The sequence below is a fragment of the Propithecus coquereli genome, unplaced genomic scaffold, assembly GCF_000956105.1.
Source record: "Propithecus coquereli isolate 6110/MARCELLA unplaced genomic scaffold, Pcoq_1.0 Scaffold119, whole genome shotgun sequence".
Lineage (NCBI taxonomy): Eukaryota > Metazoa > Chordata > Mammalia > Primates > Indriidae > Propithecus > Propithecus coquereli.
In genome coordinates this window covers 7,911,733-7,932,030 of record NW_012135969.1, presented here as the reverse complement: position 1 = coordinate 7,932,030, position 20,298 = coordinate 7,911,733, and the positions used below count along the sequence as shown (strand labels likewise).

General features: G+C 58.9%; 1 protein-coding gene across 34 annotated transcripts in view; it reads right to left on the bottom strand.

The window, feature by feature from the left end:
* The window catches only part of CACNA1G (calcium channel, voltage-dependent, T type, alpha 1G subunit), a 62,208-nt gene that overhangs the window by 18,359 nt on the left and 23,551 nt on the right, over window positions 1-20,298 (bottom strand). For 20 of the 34 annotated variants that reach the window (XR_001138209.1, XR_001138208.1, XR_001138210.1 and 17 more), the window contains exons 10-24: window positions 15,100-15,251; window positions 14,121-14,306; window positions 13,892-14,006; window positions 13,657-13,812; window positions 10,774-10,842; window positions 9,195-9,279; window positions 8,914-9,107; window positions 6,271-6,702; window positions 5,381-5,481; window positions 5,020-5,143; window positions 3,386-3,454; window positions 3,099-3,283; window positions 2,326-2,452; window positions 1,005-1,130; window positions 59-148 (exon numbers count right to left, since the gene is read on the bottom strand). Coding sequence is in view for 29 of the 34 variants with exons in the window: in XM_012661913.1 (XP_012517367.1) it covers window positions 59-148; window positions 1,005-1,130; window positions 2,326-2,452; window positions 3,099-3,283; window positions 3,386-3,454; window positions 5,020-5,143; window positions 5,381-5,481; window positions 6,271-6,702; window positions 8,914-9,107; window positions 9,195-9,279; window positions 10,774-10,842; window positions 13,657-13,812; window positions 13,892-14,006; window positions 14,121-14,306; window positions 15,100-15,251 (2,211 nt within the window). In the remaining 5 variants the exon portion in view is untranslated. The remainder of the gene's footprint in view (window positions 1-58; window positions 149-1,004; window positions 1,131-2,325; window positions 2,453-3,098; window positions 3,284-3,385; window positions 3,455-5,019; window positions 5,144-5,380; window positions 5,482-6,270; window positions 6,703-8,913; window positions 9,108-9,194; window positions 9,280-10,773; window positions 10,843-13,656; window positions 13,813-13,891; window positions 14,007-14,120; window positions 14,307-15,099; window positions 15,252-20,298) is intronic. The other 14 variants (XR_001138211.1, XR_001138212.1, XM_012661865.1 and 11 more) reach the window with 2 other exon arrangements.

Below are 20,298 nucleotides of genomic sequence, written 5' to 3'. Positions count from 1 at the left end.
ATCATCCCATACTGAGTGACCTAAGCCCAAAGATGGATCCTGCCCACCTCGGCCCTACCTGCTGGTCCACGCCCACAGCATCCAGCCCATCGTACATGATGTCCACCCAACCGTCCTTGGAGGCCAGCACAAACAGGGACATCAGGGCCTAGGGGGGAGGGGGAGGAGATCATGTGAACTCTAGGGATGTGTGGCTGAACCACCCACCACCTGCCCCCAAAGTGCCTCCAGGAAGCAGCTCAGGGTACCCTAGCCCTTGAGAGGTTGGGCTGGAGTCCCACTCCTGGCCCCAGGAGAGCTCCCTGTCCCAGGGCTCCATGGCTAGTCTGAAGGTAGAGGAGCCATGAAAGATGTTCACACTCTCTGACTTCAGGCAGGTAAAGCAAGGGACCCCAGAACCCTGGAAATCCAGAAAGCAAAACCAGGTTGGGTCTGGGAAATAAACCAGCAAAACCGAGCGAGCTACTTCCTTTTCTACATTTCTGTTTCTGCAAATTGGGAGCGAGAAAAGGAATCGGGAATATGCCTGTACTCTACACACGTGAAGCAAATACGCACATCCTCTCATGGCATCCTCACTCTGACCTCCAAGGAGACACCGTACGGCCCCATTCACAAGCTGATGAAACCGAAGCCCTGGTAAGTCGGTTGCCCAAGGTCACTGAGCTGGCAATGATGGTGCAGGATTCGCACCCAGGGCTACCCACCCCCACGCCCGCCAACCTCATGTGCTTTCTGCTCTGCCATGCAGCTCTGTGGCCCTGCGTGAGCCCCTTACCCTCTCTGAGCCTCCATTTTTTCATCTTTAAGGAAGGCTACAGACCCCTGTGGGCTCACCTACTGGACTGCCACCAGAGACTGGGCTTTGTGACACCAGAGGGAGTGAAGGGCTGCTCTCTTTGTGGCTGCCCACCTCCAGTCGAGTCAGCATGTGTCACTGAGCGTGGACATGTGTCCCCTCCAGCCTCCTCCGCCACCACCCCACCTCTGAGCCTGGGGCTCACCTGGCCGAGGTTGTCAAAGTTGTACTTGTGCCGGACCCACCGGTAACTGGCCTCGGCACAGTCAGACTTGTTGGTGATGTTCCTGGTGTCCTCGCCCTGGCACACAAAGAACTTCCCTTTGAAGAGCTGGACACACACATTCCCGGGGACAGAGAGAAGTGAGCTGTGAGCGTAGGAAGCCAGGACTCCAGAGCCCCACCCCCCACAGCAGCCCTGGGGCCTAAGAGCTCTGGGCACAGCCTGGGTGAGCGTGGGGTGCTCTACTCTGGGGTAAGTCACTTGGGGAAGCACTGCCAGGAATCTCCCCTGCGGGCACGCCCTTCCTCTCCCTAGGGAGAGGAGGAATGGTATTGGGGGTGAGTACTGGGACAGGCCAGATGGGTGGTAACAGTCACTCATCTTCTCCAAGGGCCAGGCCAGTGGCGCTCCAAGGGGGTCCCCATCAGCACCATCTGGGACCATGTTAGAAATGCACATTCCAGGGGGGCTGGGGAGTGGGGAGGGGAAGGGCACTGGGTAGAGGGAGGCGTGCAGAGAGGCAGCACAGGGCTTTGATAAATGCACCCCAGCCTAGTCTCCAGGGCTGAGAATTTCTGGGAAACTCTGCCTCTCCCCAAGGCAGAGTGGACATCCCAGGAAGCTGAAGGAAGGAGGGAGGGGAAGGGAGGAGACAGTCGCTCAGGAGCGCCTGTGCTGCCCCAACAGCCAGCTGTCTACCCTGCAGCTGAAACAGCTGGAGCCAGGGGCCCTGCAAGACTGGGGTGGAGGGGCTCCCAGGCCTCCCGAGGTGTCTGCAATCCTGCAGGCAGCTCTGACTCTCTCTCCTCCAAATCCAAGTCTCCTCCCTGTGCTGGAGGCCAAGTTTCCCCAGCAGCCCCCACTTCCTGCCTGTCTGGGGTCTGCACCCGCCTGCCTGCCAGCGCGCTGCTAACCTGGCCCAGCTGTCTGGGCCCTGGATCCCCGGACCTGGCCTGCAGCCCACCGTGCTCAAGCAGGGAAGGAAGGGAGGAGATCCCAGAGCAGACATGGGCCAGCGTCTGCGTTACAGGAGCTCATGGGCGGGGGCAGGAACAGCAGCCTGCAGCTTCCATGGCCCGAAACCTCTTTGCAGCCGGGATCCTCTGTGGGGCCCTCCTCTAGGCTCCCCGTGTTCTGCAAAATGCCCAGAAGGCAAAGGGGCCTGAGGCCCCGGTCCTGGAGGGAAGTGTCCCTGCTCATTCTCTTCTGGAGCAAAGGCAGGAGCAGCAGCTTGAGAGCCTCAGAACCCAGGCCCGAGAGGAGGGCACTCCCCAGGCTTTCGCTGACAGCTGGCTCCACACACCTGCACCCCCAGGATGCCGAAAATGATGAAAAAGGCACAGCAGATGACCACGATGTTGCCGATGGGCTTCAGGGAGGACATCAGTGTCTCCACCACAAGCTTCAGCCCCTGTGCCCGGCTGATTACTCTGGGGAGGGGAAGGAGGGAGTGAGAGGGGCTGCCCCAGCTCGGGCACGCCCTTGTCCCTTGCCCAGCTAGGTCTCCGCTCCCCACCCCAGCCCTGGCTCATCGGCCCCTTCCTGGGCTCTGGTGGCAGAGCACAGTCCTCTTTTCACGGGACCCTGCCATCAGGAGCCCCACAGTGAGCCCTCGCAACCGGCTGTGGACACCCCTGGCCCCTATATCTCCCCCTCCACCCCCAGGATGTCCAGTGTATTACCTGTTCGGGCTGGGGTGGGGGGGACTCAATTCAAGGGGGCGTTCCCTAGGGATGCAGTGTGTTGAAGGTCCAACCATGACCCCTGAGGGGACCACCCAAGGGAGAGCGTCAGCTGAAGGCTGTGAGATACGACCCCTTGTCCTGTGCCCTGCACAGGGCTGCCAGCACCTCACGTGGCATCGAGCAAAGCAGCCCTGAGGAATAGGTCATGCTGAAGGGGAGGAGAGGAATAAGCTGAAGGCAGGTGGGCATCTTGGAGGGAAAATGCTATGTCCGTAATTTGAGTGAGTGTCATCTGGGGTGAGGGTCGCGGACAGGGAGCAGGCGTGTGTGGGCTTGTGGGGTGGGGGCGGGGGCTGGTGGGTGGCTGGCGGTGTCCCCGAGGAGGGTTCACCTGAGCGGGCGCAGGGTCCGTAGCAGCCGCAGCACCCGCAACATGCCCAGGATCTTGGTGCCGCTGTCGGAGACCATGGACACCAGGATGTCGATGACGGAGATGAGCGCCAGCAGCCCGTCCAGCACATTCCAGCTGCTGCGCAGGTACGCCTGCTCCCCGAAGCACCAGCCCAGGGCCACCACCTGGGGACCACCGCTGCGTCACCAGCCACCTGCGCTGCAGCTGACCCACCCACCCTCCTCCACGAACCAGAGGGCCCAGGCCGATGCCAACACCCCTGTCACCTTCACTGTCATCTCAGCCAGGAAGACTGCAGTGAAGACGTAGTTGGAGAGGGTCAGGAAGATGCGTTCCTGCAGGAGAGAGGAGGCAGGGCTTGCCCACCGGGAAGCCCCCACCCTCAGGCCAGGTCTCTGTATACAGAAGCCAAAAACTGCTTCTAACATGTGATTCAGAAAAATGAGTCACCCCACCTGAACCCCGCCACCCCACAGAGCCGGTGCCTGGACCCTAACTCATGTGCAGCCCTGGGGAAAGTCTCCCCCGTTCCCAACCAGAACTCCCCGGCAATGTGGCCTGGAGGGGGAAATGAGCGCACCACAGTGCTGTCATGAGTCCCAGGCCCCATTCCCTGATTCCTTTCTTAAAACTGGGGCAGGATTTAACTTGATCTCTGACCCCTGTCCGCCATCCTGCCCTCCTCACTTGCTCTCCTGCTGCGTGCCCCAGAAATGGAGCACACAGACTGTAAACCCCCAGGCATGGGCTGGGGCGGGGCGGGAAAGAAGGTGACCCAGGCTCATCCCCGAGTGGCCAGGAGAGGGTCGCAGAGCGCTGGAGAGGCGCAGGCAGAGCGTGAGCACAGAGGGAGGAGAGCAGGCACAATGACAGAGCTGGAGATGGAGGAGCTGAGTGGGCAGATGGGGAGAGACGTGGAGACAGTGACACAGTGACAGAGAGCTCTGCGGCCAGCCGCCCTTGCTCTGCCCCCGCAGCCCCGGGCGTGGAGTCTCCCGTGCTGGTGCTCCCTCATCGGCCTGGTCCTGGGCCGACCCCTCCACCCCCACCCTGGCCTGGCTGGAGCCCACCCTAATGGAAAACAGAAGCCCCAGCGGCACTGAAACCTAAACAATGGTGTGGGAGGCAGCGAGGAGGGGCAGGGGGACACCCTGGCCACCTCCGAGCAAGTGGTGCAAGATGCCATGAGAGGAAACAGATCCATCCCCACCCTTCCAGGACCCAAATCCCTGCTGGTTGCGGGGGGGGGGGGGGGGCATGATGCCAGGCTGGGGAGAGGCAGCTCCCAGACCAGCTGGGCCCATCCGGAAGAGCTTAGCCCCGGGGCAGCGTGTCTAGCACCCAAGCCTCTGGCCCCTCCTCTCCTGCTGAGCAGGACTGACAGGTTCCCAGCCAAGCACAGGTGACCAATGTCCCCCCGGTGCCCCTGAAACCTACTTGTTTGTGACCTGGCAGGACCACAAGGAGCAAAGCGCAGCTTCCCTAGCTCACACCGCATGGCCTACGAGGCAGACTGGGCGAGCGTCTCCCCCATCTGCACGCAGGGTAGCATCACCCCTGTCACTCACTGGACACACACACAGGCCTCACAAGCCTCTGGCTCACGAGACCACGTCATCTGTAAATAGCCTGGGGTGAGATGAAGCACCCAGCTGCTGGGCTGTGTATCACAGAAGGGAAACTGAGGCAGGGGAGGATACAGGAGGCATCTTGGAGGGCCAGGAGCAAGGGTTGTAGTCTTGGCAACCTAAGTGAGAATCCTGGCTCTCTGCCCCTTCCCTGACATGTGACCCTGAGTGGGTCAGTAACTGTGTGGCCTCCTGGCCTCTCTTCTCACTCAGAGGGACCTGGCACCAAGCAGGACACAACAGCCACTGCGTTTATAGCCCTGGCGACTCACAGCGCTGTGGGGGTCGATTTTGGGGCGCTCCATGGCAATGGTGATGCAATTGAGGAAGATGATGACGAGGACCACATGGTCGAACATCTTGTGGGTGATGATCCGGTGACACAGGAGGCGGAACCTGCTCCGGGACAGAAGGAAAGGCTGGGGAGACAGGGCAGGGTGGCAGCAAGAGGCAGGCAGCTGTCACCTGCAGCCTCTACCCATGGTGCCCTCCCAGGCAAGGCCACCTTGTCCCGGGCCCTCACTCACACCCCCACGGCACAGCGCCACTTCTAGCGTCCCCGACAGCATTGTTGGGTAATTTCCTGTGAGAAGGAGAAGGTGGGGCCCGGGTCAGAGCCTCCCCCCAACATACCTGGACTGAGGAGGGAAGATGTAGGCAGACCAAGAGTCGCGCTCGAGGCAGCAGGCAGGGAGCCGGGCTCGGACCCATGCACGGACTCGTTCCACTTTGCTCTGTGGAACAAACACTGGGGCATGAGCAGGACCGGCCTCCATGCAGCTCCACGACCCAGCCCCCTGCCCACCCTCTCCCACACTGGCCTCTCCTCTTCTATCCTAAAGCCACCCCCCAGCACCCCTTACGCTCCATCTCCTCCCTCTCCTCCCCTGCACCGCCCCCCACCAGGCTCTCCACTCTCTTCCCATCCCTGCCTTCAGCCCAGGCCCTGCCTGCCCTCCCTCCTTCTCTCCCTGCTGGGCTTGGAAGTACATCAATTATCAAACGTTGTCCCCATCACAGCTGTCTGTCCAGAGACACACCTGGGCCAAGGAGACTCTGGCCTCTGTCTTCACGTGCTAGCCCTGAGGTCCCTGCTCCCATCCCAGGGAAAAGGTGTTGGGAGGGGGTTGGGGGAGGGCAAATGGGCCAGGATGGGCTGGGCAGTCAGGGCTCGTTCTGAGTGGAGATGAGAAAGGGGGATGGGGCCATCAGTTTGGGGAGATGAGTGATGGGTCTTTCTGAGTCACAGGGGGAGGGCCATGAAAGATTCATACACATCTGCCCGACGCCATTCACATCACTGGCCACCGCAGAGCCGCAGCCCCAGGCACGGCAAGGAAGTGGGGCTCGGCAGGCGGGCAGAGGGAGGAAGGGGACTGTTTGGAGCTCAGCCTCCAGGACCCGGCATGCCTCGAGATCCCCTGGGCTTGGAATGGTAACTCCCTTGCACCCTGCCAGGCCGGGCACAGCTCCCCTCTCTCAAGGGCAGGGGTGAGGGGTCACTGTGCCCATAGGGGCCTCACCAGGTTGCCCTCGTCATCGGCGTCATCCCCCTCCAGTGGGGGCTCATCGGGCCGCAGGGCCCGGGCCAGGCGCCCTGAAGCCGACTTGCCATTGCAGTCCTGGTGCTCAGAGGCAGAGCTGCGGCCACTGGCTGTGCGGTGCAGCCCGGGCACCTGCAGTGTGTCCGGCAGGTCGAAGGAACTCTTAGCCTCGCGCTCCAGGGAGCCCCTGTGGCGGCGGTCGCTGCCTGCTGGGCTGGCCCGCTCCTCTTCCGAGCTCTCCTCCTCATCCTGGCTCTCTCGGCCTTCACCCGACAACAGGGACCGCCGCTCCCCACTCGGGCTCCTCCGCTTCAGGCTGGGGGCACGGCCCAGGCTGTTCCTGCTGGAGCGCCTGCTGGTCCAGCTGCTTGCCGCGCTCCAGGGGCTGTGTGGGGAGCTGCGGGCGCTCGGCTGCAGGCGAGGAGGGCAGTGGTCTCAGCCAGCGCCGGACAGCCCTGCACCCTCACGTGCACCCTGTCCCCCCTGAGGCACCACACCAGGTGTAGAGGAGTGAGCAGGAGCTCTGAACTCCGATGCCTGTGTTCAGATCCTGGCTCATCCAACCAGCTGTGTGACTTGGGGCAAGTTATTAAACCTCTCTGTGTCTCTGTGTCCTCATCTGTAAAACAGATACGGCAATAGCACTTCATCCTCATTTAGTTGGTGACAGAAGTGTTATCATCGGCTGAGTGGCAGTATAAAACAATAGAGAGAAGGAACTCAAACAACTCAACAGCAAAAAAGAAGCCCAATTTAAAAAATGGAAGCCAAGGTGCCGTAGCAAGCGCCTGTAGTCCCAGCTACTTGGGAGACTGATGTGGGAGGGTCGCTTGAGCCCAGGAGTTTGAGACCAGCCTGGGCAACATAGCAAGACCCTGTCTCTTAAAACAAAAAATAACAAAAAGAGAAAAAAAATGGGAAAAGGACCTGAGTAGACATTTCTTAAAAGAAGACAAACAAATGGCCAACAACTACATGAAAAAACGCTCAACATCACTAATCATCAGAGAAATGCAAATTAAAACCACAATAAGATATCACCTCACACCTGTTAGAATGGCTATTATCAAAAAGATGGAAGATGACAAGGGTTGGCAGGGATGTGGAGAAAAGGGAACCCTTCCGTACTGTTAGTAGAAATGCAAATGAGTATAGCCACTACGGCAAACAGTATGGAGGTTCCTCAAAAAACTAAAAATAGAGATGCCATATGATCCAGCAATCCCACTGCTGGGTATATATCCAAAGGACTTGAAATCAGTGTGTGGAAGAGATGTCTGTGCTCCTGTGCTCATTGCAGCACTATTCACGACAGTCAGGACACAGAATCAGCCTACGTGTCCATCAGCGGATAAACGCATAAAGAAGATGTGGTCTATATCCACAATGGACCACTATTCAGCCTTAAAAAAGAAGGAAATCCTGTCATTCGTGACAACAAGGATAAACACTAGGCTAAGTGGAATAAGCCAGGCACAGAAAGACAAATGCTGCGTGATCTCACTTATATGTAGAATCTTAAAAAGTTGAACTCCTAGAATCAGAGAGTAGAATGCGGGTTACCAGAGGCTGGGGGTGGGGTAGAATGTGGGAATGAGGAGCCCTTGGTCAAGGCTTCAAAGTTACAGTTAGATAGGAGGAGTAAGAATTTGAGATTTATTGCACAGCATAATGGCTATAGTTAATAATAATGTAATATATATTTCAAAATTGCTGAAAGTAGATTTTAAATGTTTGCACCACCGAAAAAAAATGTGAAGTGCTGAATATGTTAATTAGCTTAATTTAATCATTCCATAATGTATCCATATATCAAAACATCACATATACTGCCGGGCAAGGTGGCTCACTCCTATAGTCCCAGCTACTCAGGAGGCTGAGGTGGGAGGATCACTCGAGCCCAGGAGTTCGAGGCTGCAGTGAGCTGTGATCACACTACTGCACTCCAGCCTGGGTGACAGAGTGAGACCCCATCTCTAAAAAATAAAATAAAATAAAAATCACATTGTACCCCATAAATATATACAATTATTGTCAACTAAATGTGAAATTTTAAAAATTAAAAATAAATAAAACCACAGCAAGAGCATGGGCTCTAACAGCAGCCTCCTGGATTGAAATGCTGGCCCTGCTATTCACTTCGGCAAGCTGAGACTCAAGTGCCTGTCTGGAGAACAGGATAACACTGGAACCTACCTCACAGAGTTGCTGTGAGGACTCGGTGCACTTACAATGCTTATGGGCAGTGTCTAGAACAGTGTCTGCAACAGAATCAGCAAGGAGATGAAGGTTTGCTGTTATGTGGTTAAGTATTAAGGAGGAAAGCACACTCTGCACCCATTTTACAGAAGAGGCTCTGAGAGGTTGAGTCTTGCCCAAGGTCACTCAGCTAGGGGACAAAATAGGCAGCATTAGAACCCCTCTTTTGCCTCCCAGGCTAGGGCTCCCTCACTTGCCCGCATCACCAGGCCTGACTCCCCTGGGGCTTGTCCAGGCACACTCAGGCCCTGTCCCACCCACAGCCCAGGGGCCGTCCACTTGGACCTGCCTGCCTCCGTCCTCTCTTCCTCCTGCCCTCCTCCCAACATCTCCCACCTTTGGGCACCCACATGCACCCCCTACCGGTGACTTCATCTCGTGGGCCACCCCTGGCTCAGCTGATCCGCTGCTGCTGGTCCGGCGGGAAGGGGGGCCCAGTGCCTCACCCATACCCGTGCTGGAGCTCTTGGGCAGCGACATGGGTGTGGCGGCTGTGTGGATGATGAGAGGTGGCAGCAGGCTCTTCCGCAGCTCTGGGTGCTCTCCCAGGGACACCACTGCAAAGGGATAGAAGAAGAGACCCTGAGTCCACTCAGGGCTGGCCTGGGGCTGGGGACTGCACCCCCCGCAGGATGGGTACTCACAGGCCAAGCGCTTCTTCCTGTCCCCATCGCCATCCAGACTGGGCGAGAAGAAATCGGGCTCTGACTCGGACTTGGTGGCATCTCCCTAGGATCAGGGAGCAGCAGGCCATTAGGGACCTGGCCAGGTGGGGGTCGTTGGGATGGACTAGGTCTCCCTCTCCTCATATACACACACCACATATAGGCCACAGGAACCAGCAACCACGGCACAAGGCATGCACCGGCACAGGCCAAACCACCCGGGCTTGGGGGCCGAGGCTTTCTAGGGCCCCTAACGCCTCTGCCTCCCACAGCCACCCCTCAGAGAAAGCCGTGGCTAACCCGAGCCCACGGCACAACCAGCCTGGCTGGACGGCACCAAGGCTGGCTGGGGACAGGAGGGGTAGCTGGGCGGGCAGGCGGCACAGGCCGGAAGGGGCTGGGGACCTGAGTGAAGTGGTCACTAGAGCCTCAATTCCAAAAGTCCATTTGAGGCCCCTGCCTTCTCTTCATAGCTCCCCTGCCCCGAGCCTCAGACCCGAGGACCCTGGAAGGAAATTGAAAGACCCCAGACAGAGCAGCTCAGCCCAAGGACACCACCGCAGTCCCTCTGCTCCTTCCCTCACCTTCCCTAGGCCCCAGCACCCTCCCTGGCCCCATTTTTACCTCTCTCCCTGTCTCTGGGACAGTTTTTGTCTTCCTTCTTAGCAGGTCAGTAGGTTCCCCAGTAATTACACACTTCTCCTTAAGAAGTTATTAAAAAATACTTGATTGCTACTTTTGATAAGGACATAAATATTGGGTAATTGGCATCTCAGGGGATCATTTTCATTAACTCAGTTTACATCCCTAACGAGGCCTTCAATTATCCAGCGGGATCTCCAGGGGGCTGCTCGGGATGCGCAGCACCGTAGGGTCCCGCAGGAATCCTGGCTTCGCCCCGGATTCTGGGGCAAGTGCCGGGAACAGCAGAGCACGGGCTCAGCGTGGGGGCCAGAGGAGGAACGTGCCCTGAGAGAGCTGCTGGACCTGGCTGGGCGAGTGAGGGGCCGGACACTCAGAGGTGGAATTAAAATATTGGTACATTCTGTCCGGGGCCACACCCCATCCCCACATCCTCTGAGGCCATGTCCTGAGCTGAGGCAGCTTGTGGGGTCTCCAACGAGGGCCCAGGACAAAGGGTGAAGGGGTGAGAGGTGGGGGAGCGTCTGGGGCCACGGGTATGGACTCCACCGAGGCGGGACGTCTGGGACTCCTCGGACCTCAGCACAGGCACGCATACACGGGGTGCCCCACACACGTGCACACAGAGGATTCTAAGTCCCTTCCTTCTCTGGCCCGTCCACTGGTCTGGTAGGGACGGGAATGGTGCCCTTTTTGGGTAGATGGGGGGCAGAGGCAAGGAGGCTCCTCCCTTCCATGTCCTCAAGGGGGAAGGGACTTAAAATCGAAGCAAACCTCACAACACCAAGGACCACCACGGCTATCACAGGTTGCACAGCAGCGGAGCGTGGACACGAGCACAGAGACACGGAGGCGGAGTGGAGGGGCACAGGGCACGGGGCGGGGGGGACATGCCAACTCATGATCGCGTACCTACCCCCTGGGAGTCGACAGGCAGCTGAATACAGCTTAACTGTCCACTCGCATCTTCCCGTTTGCTGATTTCCTACAGGGAAAGGGGGAGGCAGGGGAGGGCTGCTGGTCACAGGCGCTTGGCCTTCAAGTATCAGCAGTGTCGAAAGAGGATGAAGGAAAGGAGGGGTGCAAACCCCAAAGCAGGAGGGGAAACGAGAGACATGGGGGAGGGGAGGGGACAGAACATCCTTCCAGAATTCAACTGCAGGCCTTGGGCCGGAATGAATCTGGAGGGGGGCGGGCAGAGGCCACAAAGATGGGAAGGAGGGCAGGAAAGAATTGAGCCCCCCAGTAGTACTAATAATAACAGCCGCCGTTCATGGAGGGTGTGCCCGGCATCCGCAAAGCAAACTGCTCCGCGAACACGAGCTCTCTTCCTTGCAAGGTAGGAAGTAGGCGCCCCTGTCACCACCTTACATGGGAGACATCTGGGGTTTGGGGAAGTGAAGAAAACTGCCCCAAATCAGAGGAAGAGGCGGATCTGGGCCTCGAAGATGAGCATCCAGGTCACCTCTCCTGGCTCCGAGGCAGGGGGCTCGGGATTGGACAGGATGGGGGAGGGAGGAGTGGATGACGGTCGGAGTCGACAGGAGCAGAAACGGGCCTCGCAGCGTCTCATATTCTCGGCTGACGTCCCGCCACATCAGAATAGATGCAGCTGCTCCGTTTGGGATGGGATGTGACAAGTGGCACAGAGATGATGGCTACGATGTTGTTTAGTATCAATTAATGGCCTCACACAGGGCCTGCTGCCTGCTCATTTAATTAAGAGTGTGGATGATAAATATATAGGGATTCAGGGCACAGGCCCCCGCAAGTCAGGAAATCAGCAGCCCAGCAGTCTCTGGCCCCTGGACCACCTCCTCCTACCTCTTGGCAGGGTGGCAAAGCCAGCAGGGGGCCAGGCTTGAGGCCTCCTGCTGGGGAAGCCCACCAAAATGGGGACAGCCACTTCCTCTGCCGAGGGGGGTTGTCTTATTTGAAAAAAAAAAAAATGCCAGGTGATCACCACAGCAAAACCAGCCTCCCCTGCCAGACTGTGGGGCCTCCTTAGAGCTCCATGCTCGGCCCGTTGAAACCTACACAGGAGAGGGCCGGTGCTCTGGAGGTGTCCAGGCCATTGGAATTGAATGACATCCCCCAACCCATGCCCACCACATGCAGGGCAAGGAGCAGCCACTCCAGCCCCTATGCGGGCATCCAGGGCTGCCGCTTTTCCCACGGAGGGGGTTGATCTTGAAATCCTCTCTCCATCCCACCCCAGACAGGAAGCATCACAGCCCAAGACGCCACCTCCTGAGTGAGACCCTCCCCGCCAAGGCACTTACACTCTGAGGGTTGAGGTGGGTGTGGCCACTGGGCTCTTGCTGACCCCTCACGATGGGGCGGCCCACAGGGCCCCAGCAGGGCCAGAGTGACCGGCTGGCCCAAGGGCCAGGCTGCTCTCCTGCCCACACTCAGACTTTGTCGCTGCCTAGCAACCAGGCCAGCTCAGCCGCACTCGATTTAACAAGGTGTTTGCTGAAAGGGCCGAGTGGCGGGGCGGGGGCCGTCCGTGCTGGGCACCTCAAGACTGTCTTGGCGGCTGAGTGGCAGTGGCGGGAGGGGGACAGGCTCGAGGTGTTTTCCATTTCCCTCCACGCTCTTCCACAGGAATTTTTCAAAGGAGCTGCCTTTGGAAGGGGCTAAAGGGCCCCATCCTCACTCAGCTCCCCCTCCCACAGGCCATGAGCAGTGGCCAAGCGAGTCCATAGAGACCCTGGCTCTTGTAGGAATGCTGCGGCACCCTCAACTCTTCAGGGCCCAGGGAACCCCCAAATAAGTGTCCCATTCCGGGGAGCGTGCTGATGTCCCTCCCCCCCTGCAAGAGGCCCAGCCATCAGCAGAGCCGCCCTCGCTGCCACCCAGCGGGGAGGAGACGCGGTAATGGATAACGACAGAATCGAGAGGGACGCGGGGAGAAAGGCCAGTGTGGGACAGACGCACCGCACCCCACCGACCCAGCTGGCCCACGGGGAACAGCCCTCCCTCGCAAGGCTAGGAAAGAGTCGGAAAATAGATTTTTGTTTTTCCACCGTGTGCCGGGTATTTATAGACCAGGCCGCAGCGGGAGTTTCCATCCGGGTCACCCCAAGAGAACTGGACCAAGAGCTTCTCCAGGCCCAACCTGGAGCATTTCTAGGTTGGGTCAAACCATCCTGTGTGAGGCACTAGGAAGCTGGGGCGGGCCTCGGGGCTTGGGCGGGAAGAGAGGCCGAGCTGAGGGAGAGGAGGGGTGCAGCCCTTCGGGCAGAGGCTGTGCCCTGGCTCGGCGAGGGCAGGATCGATGTGAATCAATATTAATTGATGACGCTGCCTGTGACGGAGGTGATGGAGCCTGGGCTGGAAATAGGACACTCATTTCTGCCATGCCTGCAGCTAATTGGGCTCATTTCTCACCCTGGGCAGCTCAGCCCTGCCCCGGCCCTAGTGGCATCTTCATCAGCTCAGCCACAGCTCAGATGACTTGCACACAAGCCTCCCACACCCCTCGGCTAGACAGGTCCCCTCGGGATGTCCCATAGAGCACTGTGGTCAAGAGTCCAGCTGTGCCGTGGGCCGGGCACTTATCTTGTCAGGCTCTCTGGGGAGGGGTCCAGCCGACTCTGAGGGGGAAGTCCACTCAGCAGCTGACTTTTGACCCAGGGACCCAGACAACCATCCTGTGTGCCCCGTGATGAGGGGTGTGGTCTTAGGGGGACTTCCCAGGTCCCCACCATGGACAATGAAGGGAAGAGGAGGCTCAAGCCAGGCAGCTGACTCTTCCCAGGTGTGGGCAGGGCAGGTGGGCAGGGCAGGGGGTTACCTCCGCCTGGAAGCCCTCCACCAGAATGGCGACGAGCAGGTTGAAGAGCACATAGTTGCCGAAGGTCATGAGGGCGATGAAGTAGAGGGCCGCCCAGGACGACGTGGAGGCCATGCCATTGTAGAGGACTTTGTTCCAGTCCTCCTGCGTCAGGATCTGCAGGCGGAGGGTGGGAGTCAGGGCCTAACCAGGGGCACCCGACCGCCCTGCCCTCCCTGCCCTGTTCCCCTCGCACCTGAAAGACGGTGACGATGGCCCAGAGCAGGGAGTCAAAGTTCTTCCGGTCTGGCAGCGTGTCCCCATCCCGCTCAGATGCAAACTTGCAGCCAAAGAGATGCATGCCCAGGATGCTGAGGGCACAGGGAGCCACAGACGGGGTCAGAGCCCAGTGCTCCCTGCCCCTCAGGCCCTTCCGCCCCAACCTGGCCTGTCTCCCTGCCGGCACGGCACTGCGCTGCCCTCACCTGAAGATGAAGATGAAGAGCATGAGCAGCATGCAGAAGGTGGCCACGTTGTCCATGGTCTTCATGAGCACCACGAGCTGCCGCTGCAGCGCCGGCAGGAAGCGCACCAGCTTCAGCACGCGCATCAGGCGGAAGGTCCGCAGCACCGACAGGCCGCCCCCCTGCTGGCCCACGATCTCCCACACGCTGCAGGGGGGCAGGCAGCCTGAGCCCGCCGCACCTTTGCCCTCTCCTGCCCCTCCCTTCACCTGAGGGCCCGGACCGGCAGGTACAGCGAAAGAAAACGGGGCCCAGATGGGCCCCTGTGCCGCCAAGCGGGAACCTCTAAGACAGCAAGGATCTGTGTCTGGGTGACAGCCCCGGCCCCCTCCACCCTCCCCTCCCGGCCAGAGATCACATCGTCGCAGCAGACGGCCCTCTCCCTAAGTCCGGCCAATGCAACAGCATCAAGTTATGGAATATTTGCTTTGTTCTGTTCTAATGAAACCTAAAGCCAACTCCAAAAGCAATAAAGCAGTTCTCCTGGCCCCAGGCCTGGGGGGACGGAGCACTTTCCCAAAGCCTTGGAAACCCTAAAGCAAGTTGCTGGCATCTAAGATGGTTTCCAAGCGCTTTGCAAGCAGGGACACTGGCTGGACCTCATACCTCCTCTGAATCCTCTCCAAAGTCAATCCCCCACCCTCACCCACCCCAGGACTGGGTGGGGTCAAGGACAAGAGGGGTGGGTGGGGAGAGGAGACTAAGGAGGCACCAGGCAAGAAAGACATGTGCCACGGCCCATGTGCGCAAGGTGGGGTAGAGGGATAGAGAGGGCCATGGGAGCACACAGAGTTTCCCACCTAGGGGAGTGGGAGGTCCTGCAGGTCAGTAGGGCCTGACGCCAGACCCCTCCACCCCAAAAGAACAGGCGGCATGGCCCCTGGCCCCAAGCCATCCCTGCTCGCGTTCTTCAAGCCAGAAGCAGGGGGGGCAGCCATACCTGATGACCACAATGACACCATCGAAGATGTTGTAGGGATTCTTGATGTAGCCGAAGGGACCATACACGAGCAGCTTCAGCAGCATCTCCAGGGCAAAGAGGCTGGTGAAGACGATGTTGCTGATCTCCAGGGCGTTGGTAAGCTCCTCGGGCTGGAGGGCAGGGTGGGGCGTGAAGCAAGCAGCTTGTCTCTGTGCCCCTCGTCCCAGTCCTCCAAGCGTGGGGAGCCAGGGAGAGGAGGAGCAGGAACAGCAAGCTTGGGGGGATGGGGTGCTGGGTGGTCAGGCTCGCGGGGAGGACCCTCCCCGAAAACGTCTGGGTGCGTATGCACCCACGGGGCAGCCGCCCCAGGAAAGCACCTCGTGAAACCCACAGCCCTCAGCCAGCCCCCGGCCCTGGGTCTCAGATCCAGGGGAGGGGCGGCCGCAGGCTCGCTGTGGGGCCTGTGCTGCGAGTTCTGCGCTGCCTCCTTCCGGGAGCTACGAGGCCCATCCTGGCCTGGGCTGCCAGGCCAGCTTCATGTGCCCAGGCCAGCGGCACGGATGATGCTGGCCAACTTCAGAGGGCGGTCGCCAAGGCCTCACATGCATACCCGATCACACCGCCACACACGTCATGTCACACGTGTTCCACAGCTACTCTCTGGACTTGGCAGCCTTCTCTTGGACAACTGTTGGCTATGCTTGCTTCCTTCCAGACACACATGCACACACACACACACACACACACACACACACACGAATGCACACACTCCCAGTCACACACGCTGACAGGAAGAAGGAAGACTTCCCAGGAAGAGTTGTCACAGAGGGGGAGGCACCTGGAGCCTCAGCCTGAGACCGGGACACCTGGGTTACTTCTCAGCCTGTCCTATCCCTCACCGAGTGACCTTCAGCAGGATTCTCAACCTCTCTGGCCAAACGTGATACACTGGAGGTAACTGCTTTTACACTCCTACCCATTGGGATTGGGACCAAGGATGTATCCTAGAGAGGTCCTCGGAAGAACTAGTGACAAATCCTATCTCACCTGCTCCTCCGGCTCACTAGTCCCCTCAGTATGCAGTGCGACCTGTATGCCCAGCAATGCACCAGGCACCCGAGCAGCTGCAAAAACACGCCAGCCACGCTCCCTGCGTCCTGGGAGCTCAGCGTCTAGCTGGAAACAAGTTGTACACACAACACAGCTGGGCAACCACAAGAGGCCCTAGATGCTTCAGTGCCAAAATAAATTACCCAGGCAGTAAATCCAGGAGTTCGGGAGAGAGAAGGTAAGGGGTGGACACAGAGCAAAAGGATTAGTCAGGATGCAGCAGCTGAAATGAAGTCTGAAGGGGTTGTGGGGTCTCCCCAGGTGGGTGGGAGACCACGAGCAACCTAAGCCTGGTTCAGGTTGGGGAAGAAGGCTGAGGCATGGCGGGGGGGGAGGGATGGGGGCACAGGGAGAGATATGTGTGGCTCAATGGAGCCCACGCCCATCTGATGGGTGTCTGGACAAACCAAAAGCCCAAAGTACATGGTAGCTGCTGAAAAAGTTTGAATTAAAAAAAAAACCAGCTGGGCACGATGGTGCATGCCTGTAGTCCCAGCTATTTAGGAAGCTGAGGTGGGAGGATCGCTTGAGCCCAGGAGTTTGAGGTTACCAGTGAGCTATGAAGATGCACTGCACTCCAGCCTGGGCAACATAGCAAGATCTTGTCTCAAAAAAAAAAAAAAACCAAATGAGGCCCTTATTCCATCAGACACCTCCCCCAGTTTACCCAGCTGCCTCATCTGGCCAGCTGCCCAGGTAGGTCACCCAAGCATGGAGCCAGGCCCTCGGTGAGACCAAATGTTTGCTAATGGCCCCGATCTGTGTGGCCAACCTGGGTGGGAGGTGGGGAGGGCTGGAGGGAAGGGGCTTCTGACTAGCAGGTGAGCAGCATCTGGGGGCCTCGGGGTCAAGGCTACTCGGAAGGAGATAAGCTCTCAGCCCAAGCATGGGTTTCTTTCCAGAGGCAGGCCTGGGAGCAGACAGCTTGCGTCCGGAGTGAGAGTGGCTGTCAAGAGGGCTGGTGTGGCATGGAGCCCGTCGCTCCAGCAGATCTCACGCAAGTCTCTGTTCCACAGACTGCAAGTGGGGGCAGGCCGGGACACTGCCACCTGACCTAATTAGTCGGGTCACACAGCAACAGGACCTTTAGGTCCCCCGGCGTGAGCATGGTACTGGAGGTGGGAAAGGAGCCATTGTCGGTGCCAATAAAGCCTGGAGCTCAGACCCCTCCTGGCAACGCAGATCCCCTAGTCTACGTTCCCAAGTCCAGTCTGCCGAGGAGTGGTGGGCGGCAAGCCTTCCTCCCTGTCACTCTGCCACCTGCCCTGTTTCCCAGCCTTGCACTGGACACAAGTGATGAGCACGGTCCACACGGGTGTGAGGTTTCACGGGTTCCCTGGCTCACCACGTACTCACCTCGTGGCATCCACTCAGCAGCCCTCCCACGCCAGTCTTCTACATGAGCATGAGGCCAGGAAAGGGGGTTGATGGGTTCAAAGTCCCAGGGCAGGAAGAGCCGGGGGCCGGCCAATCCCATGTCCCTCTGACTCCAATAGTACTAGACAGTCAGGATTCAGACCCATGCCACAGGGACAGGAGAGGCCTGTGGACCCCGACGCACGATGGGCTGAATACACAACGTGTCTACTAACATATATAAAATCGTATTTCAGATCAACAGGGATGTATGAATAAACAACGAGCTGATGTGAAATGATAGCGGAGGGACACTTGCAATGGGTGAATTTTATGACATATAGATGAGGCCTCAAAAAAGCCTCTAAAAATGAAAGTTAATAAAACATTCTTTTAGAAGTAGCTGAAAACATTCTAGCTTTTGATACCGTGTATTTACTCAATCAGTGAACCCTAAAAGTACAAATACTGTTGTGCGTCTTGGAGAGAGGTTGTTCTTAGCACTCCCCGACGTTATGGACGGGGCTGTCGAGGTCCGAAAGGATGGCTCAGGGACAGGCACACCTTGCTCACCTGCACACCATGAGGGCTCCCCAAGAAGGATGGTGAGGGGCTCCCCATAAGGCCTGTATCACTGGTCCTCATTGAGGGGGTGGCATCAAAGCCTGGAGCCCCCACCCCACCCAGCCACATGGCTCTGGGCCTGGGGAAGGCGGGGAGCCCGACACAGGCGGGAAGGGGGTCTGGTGCTCCCCCGTGGCTCCCTCTAGGCTCCCTGCACACACTTGGGGCAATGCCTCTCCCTTTGCAGGGCCCCGGTATCCCCTCCCAGTGATCCATGGAAAAATAGCCCTCCTCCCCCAGACGGCCAGGTCTATCCAAGTTACTAAATCGGAGGCTGGGAACAGTCTACAAATGCAGGACGAGGACACAGTCTTAGCAACAAGGTTGCCCCAGGGACCAGAACCATAATTATGGCTGCAAAGGAGGGAGTGTGGAGCCAACTTCTGCGGGTACCCGCCATAGGCTCTCACTGGGCCGAGGACCTTCCTCTCAGAGGGCCATTCCCTCCCTGTTCACCACCAAAGAGGGAGGGATGTGGGCTTCCCAGACAACCCACGGCCCTGAGGCTCTGAGAGGTGTGGTAACTTGATGGAGGTCACACGGCCCTTTTGGGCAGGCACAGAGCCAGGCCCATTGCGCTTTCCTCTACATCTTGGCCTTTGGCACCCTTTCCACGATGCCACCCCCATCACACACCCAGACAGAGCCCACACAAGCCCATCAGGCAGGTACCGGCCTCTGCTCACCGACTGCCCTCAGCTGCAGAAGTCCTTCCCAGGTCTAGCCTGCATCTTTCCTGCTGTTCGCAGATGTCCAGGCCCAGTGGCGGCTTCTGGGAGCCGCAGCCAGGCAGCCCGAGCTTCTCCCACCCAAAGCCCCAGGTCTCTTGTCTGTGCTGCTGCGAACTGTAGATCTCCCGTCTCCTCCCATCTCCTAACCCTTCCCTGCCCTCAGGCTGTCACCTGGCAGCAACTGTGGCCCCAGGTAAGCTGCCCAATACTTCCTAACACCACGACTGCCCCCAAACTCACGGCATCTCCACTGACAAACCCTTCAAGTGTCCTCTATGTGCAGAACACTGGTGATGAAAAGGTGGGATTGAACCCGAGAAGAGGACGGTGAGCTCTGAGACTTTCTTCCTGTGCGACCTTGAGCAAGTCCCTTAACCTCTCAGATCCCCAGTGGCCTCTTCTGTTCAACAGAGTAACACCAGCTCCAGGCGACGCTGCTCAGGCAGAACTAAGGAGGCAAAGCCTTTGAACACCGCCAGCCCAGGGCCAAGCTCAGGTGGCCCCGGGGGCACTAACAGTCCTCACACAGGCAGGACAGATTGTCTGCAAGATTGCAGCTACACACAACGAGCAACACCCCGGAGCTGCAGGAGCTCAGTCCAGCTGAGGTCAGTGGGCCAATGGGAGGAGGACGCGGGAAGAGAATGCCCACAGAGGGCGTCCCCAGCTGCCACAGAGGGCAGCATGAGCAAAGGTGTGGAGGAAGGGATGTGCAGGGCGTCCTGGGGACCAAGAATCGAGGGGTCTGCCCAGGTCAGAGGGTGGAAGGGGCAGGTGGGGGATACAGCTGCAAGGTCAGCGGGGCCAGGGTGGATGGCTGCGCCTGCACCTTGACTCACGCTGGACTCGCCTCTGCCCACGATGCTGCCATTGAGGTCCTGGGGCCAGCGGGGGGGGGGGGGGAGACGTGCAAAGCAGGGTATTAAGAAGATTAATCTGGCTGCAGTGGTGGCAGCGTGCGGATGGCTTGGAGGGAGGGGAGAGATGGAGACCAATTAGGATACTGCAGAGGTCCAGGCAGGAGGCCTGAGAGCCGGCTCTGGCAGACAGTGAGGTACCTCTCGCAGGGAAGGCGTGAGGGGGTGGACGAGCGGGGCCAGAGCTGAGCGAGGCTTGTACAAGTCACCCCTGCCCTGCCTAAGCCCACCCCGGCCTCCATCTCCTCAGCTCCCACCTGCCCTGCTGACCCTGAAATCTCTCGACTAGGCTCCTCAGCTCACCTCACCTCTGCTTCCAACAGTCCTGCCTGCTGCTCCCCCCGACCCAGGAGAGGGGGTCCCGGCAGGCTGCAGTGATGGCGTGAGGGTCACTGGGTCCGTGGGAGGCGTGGGAAGTGAGAGAACACCTGGGTGGCAGGAGGTTTCCCGGAAATCCCACAGGCCTCGTCATGTAGGTC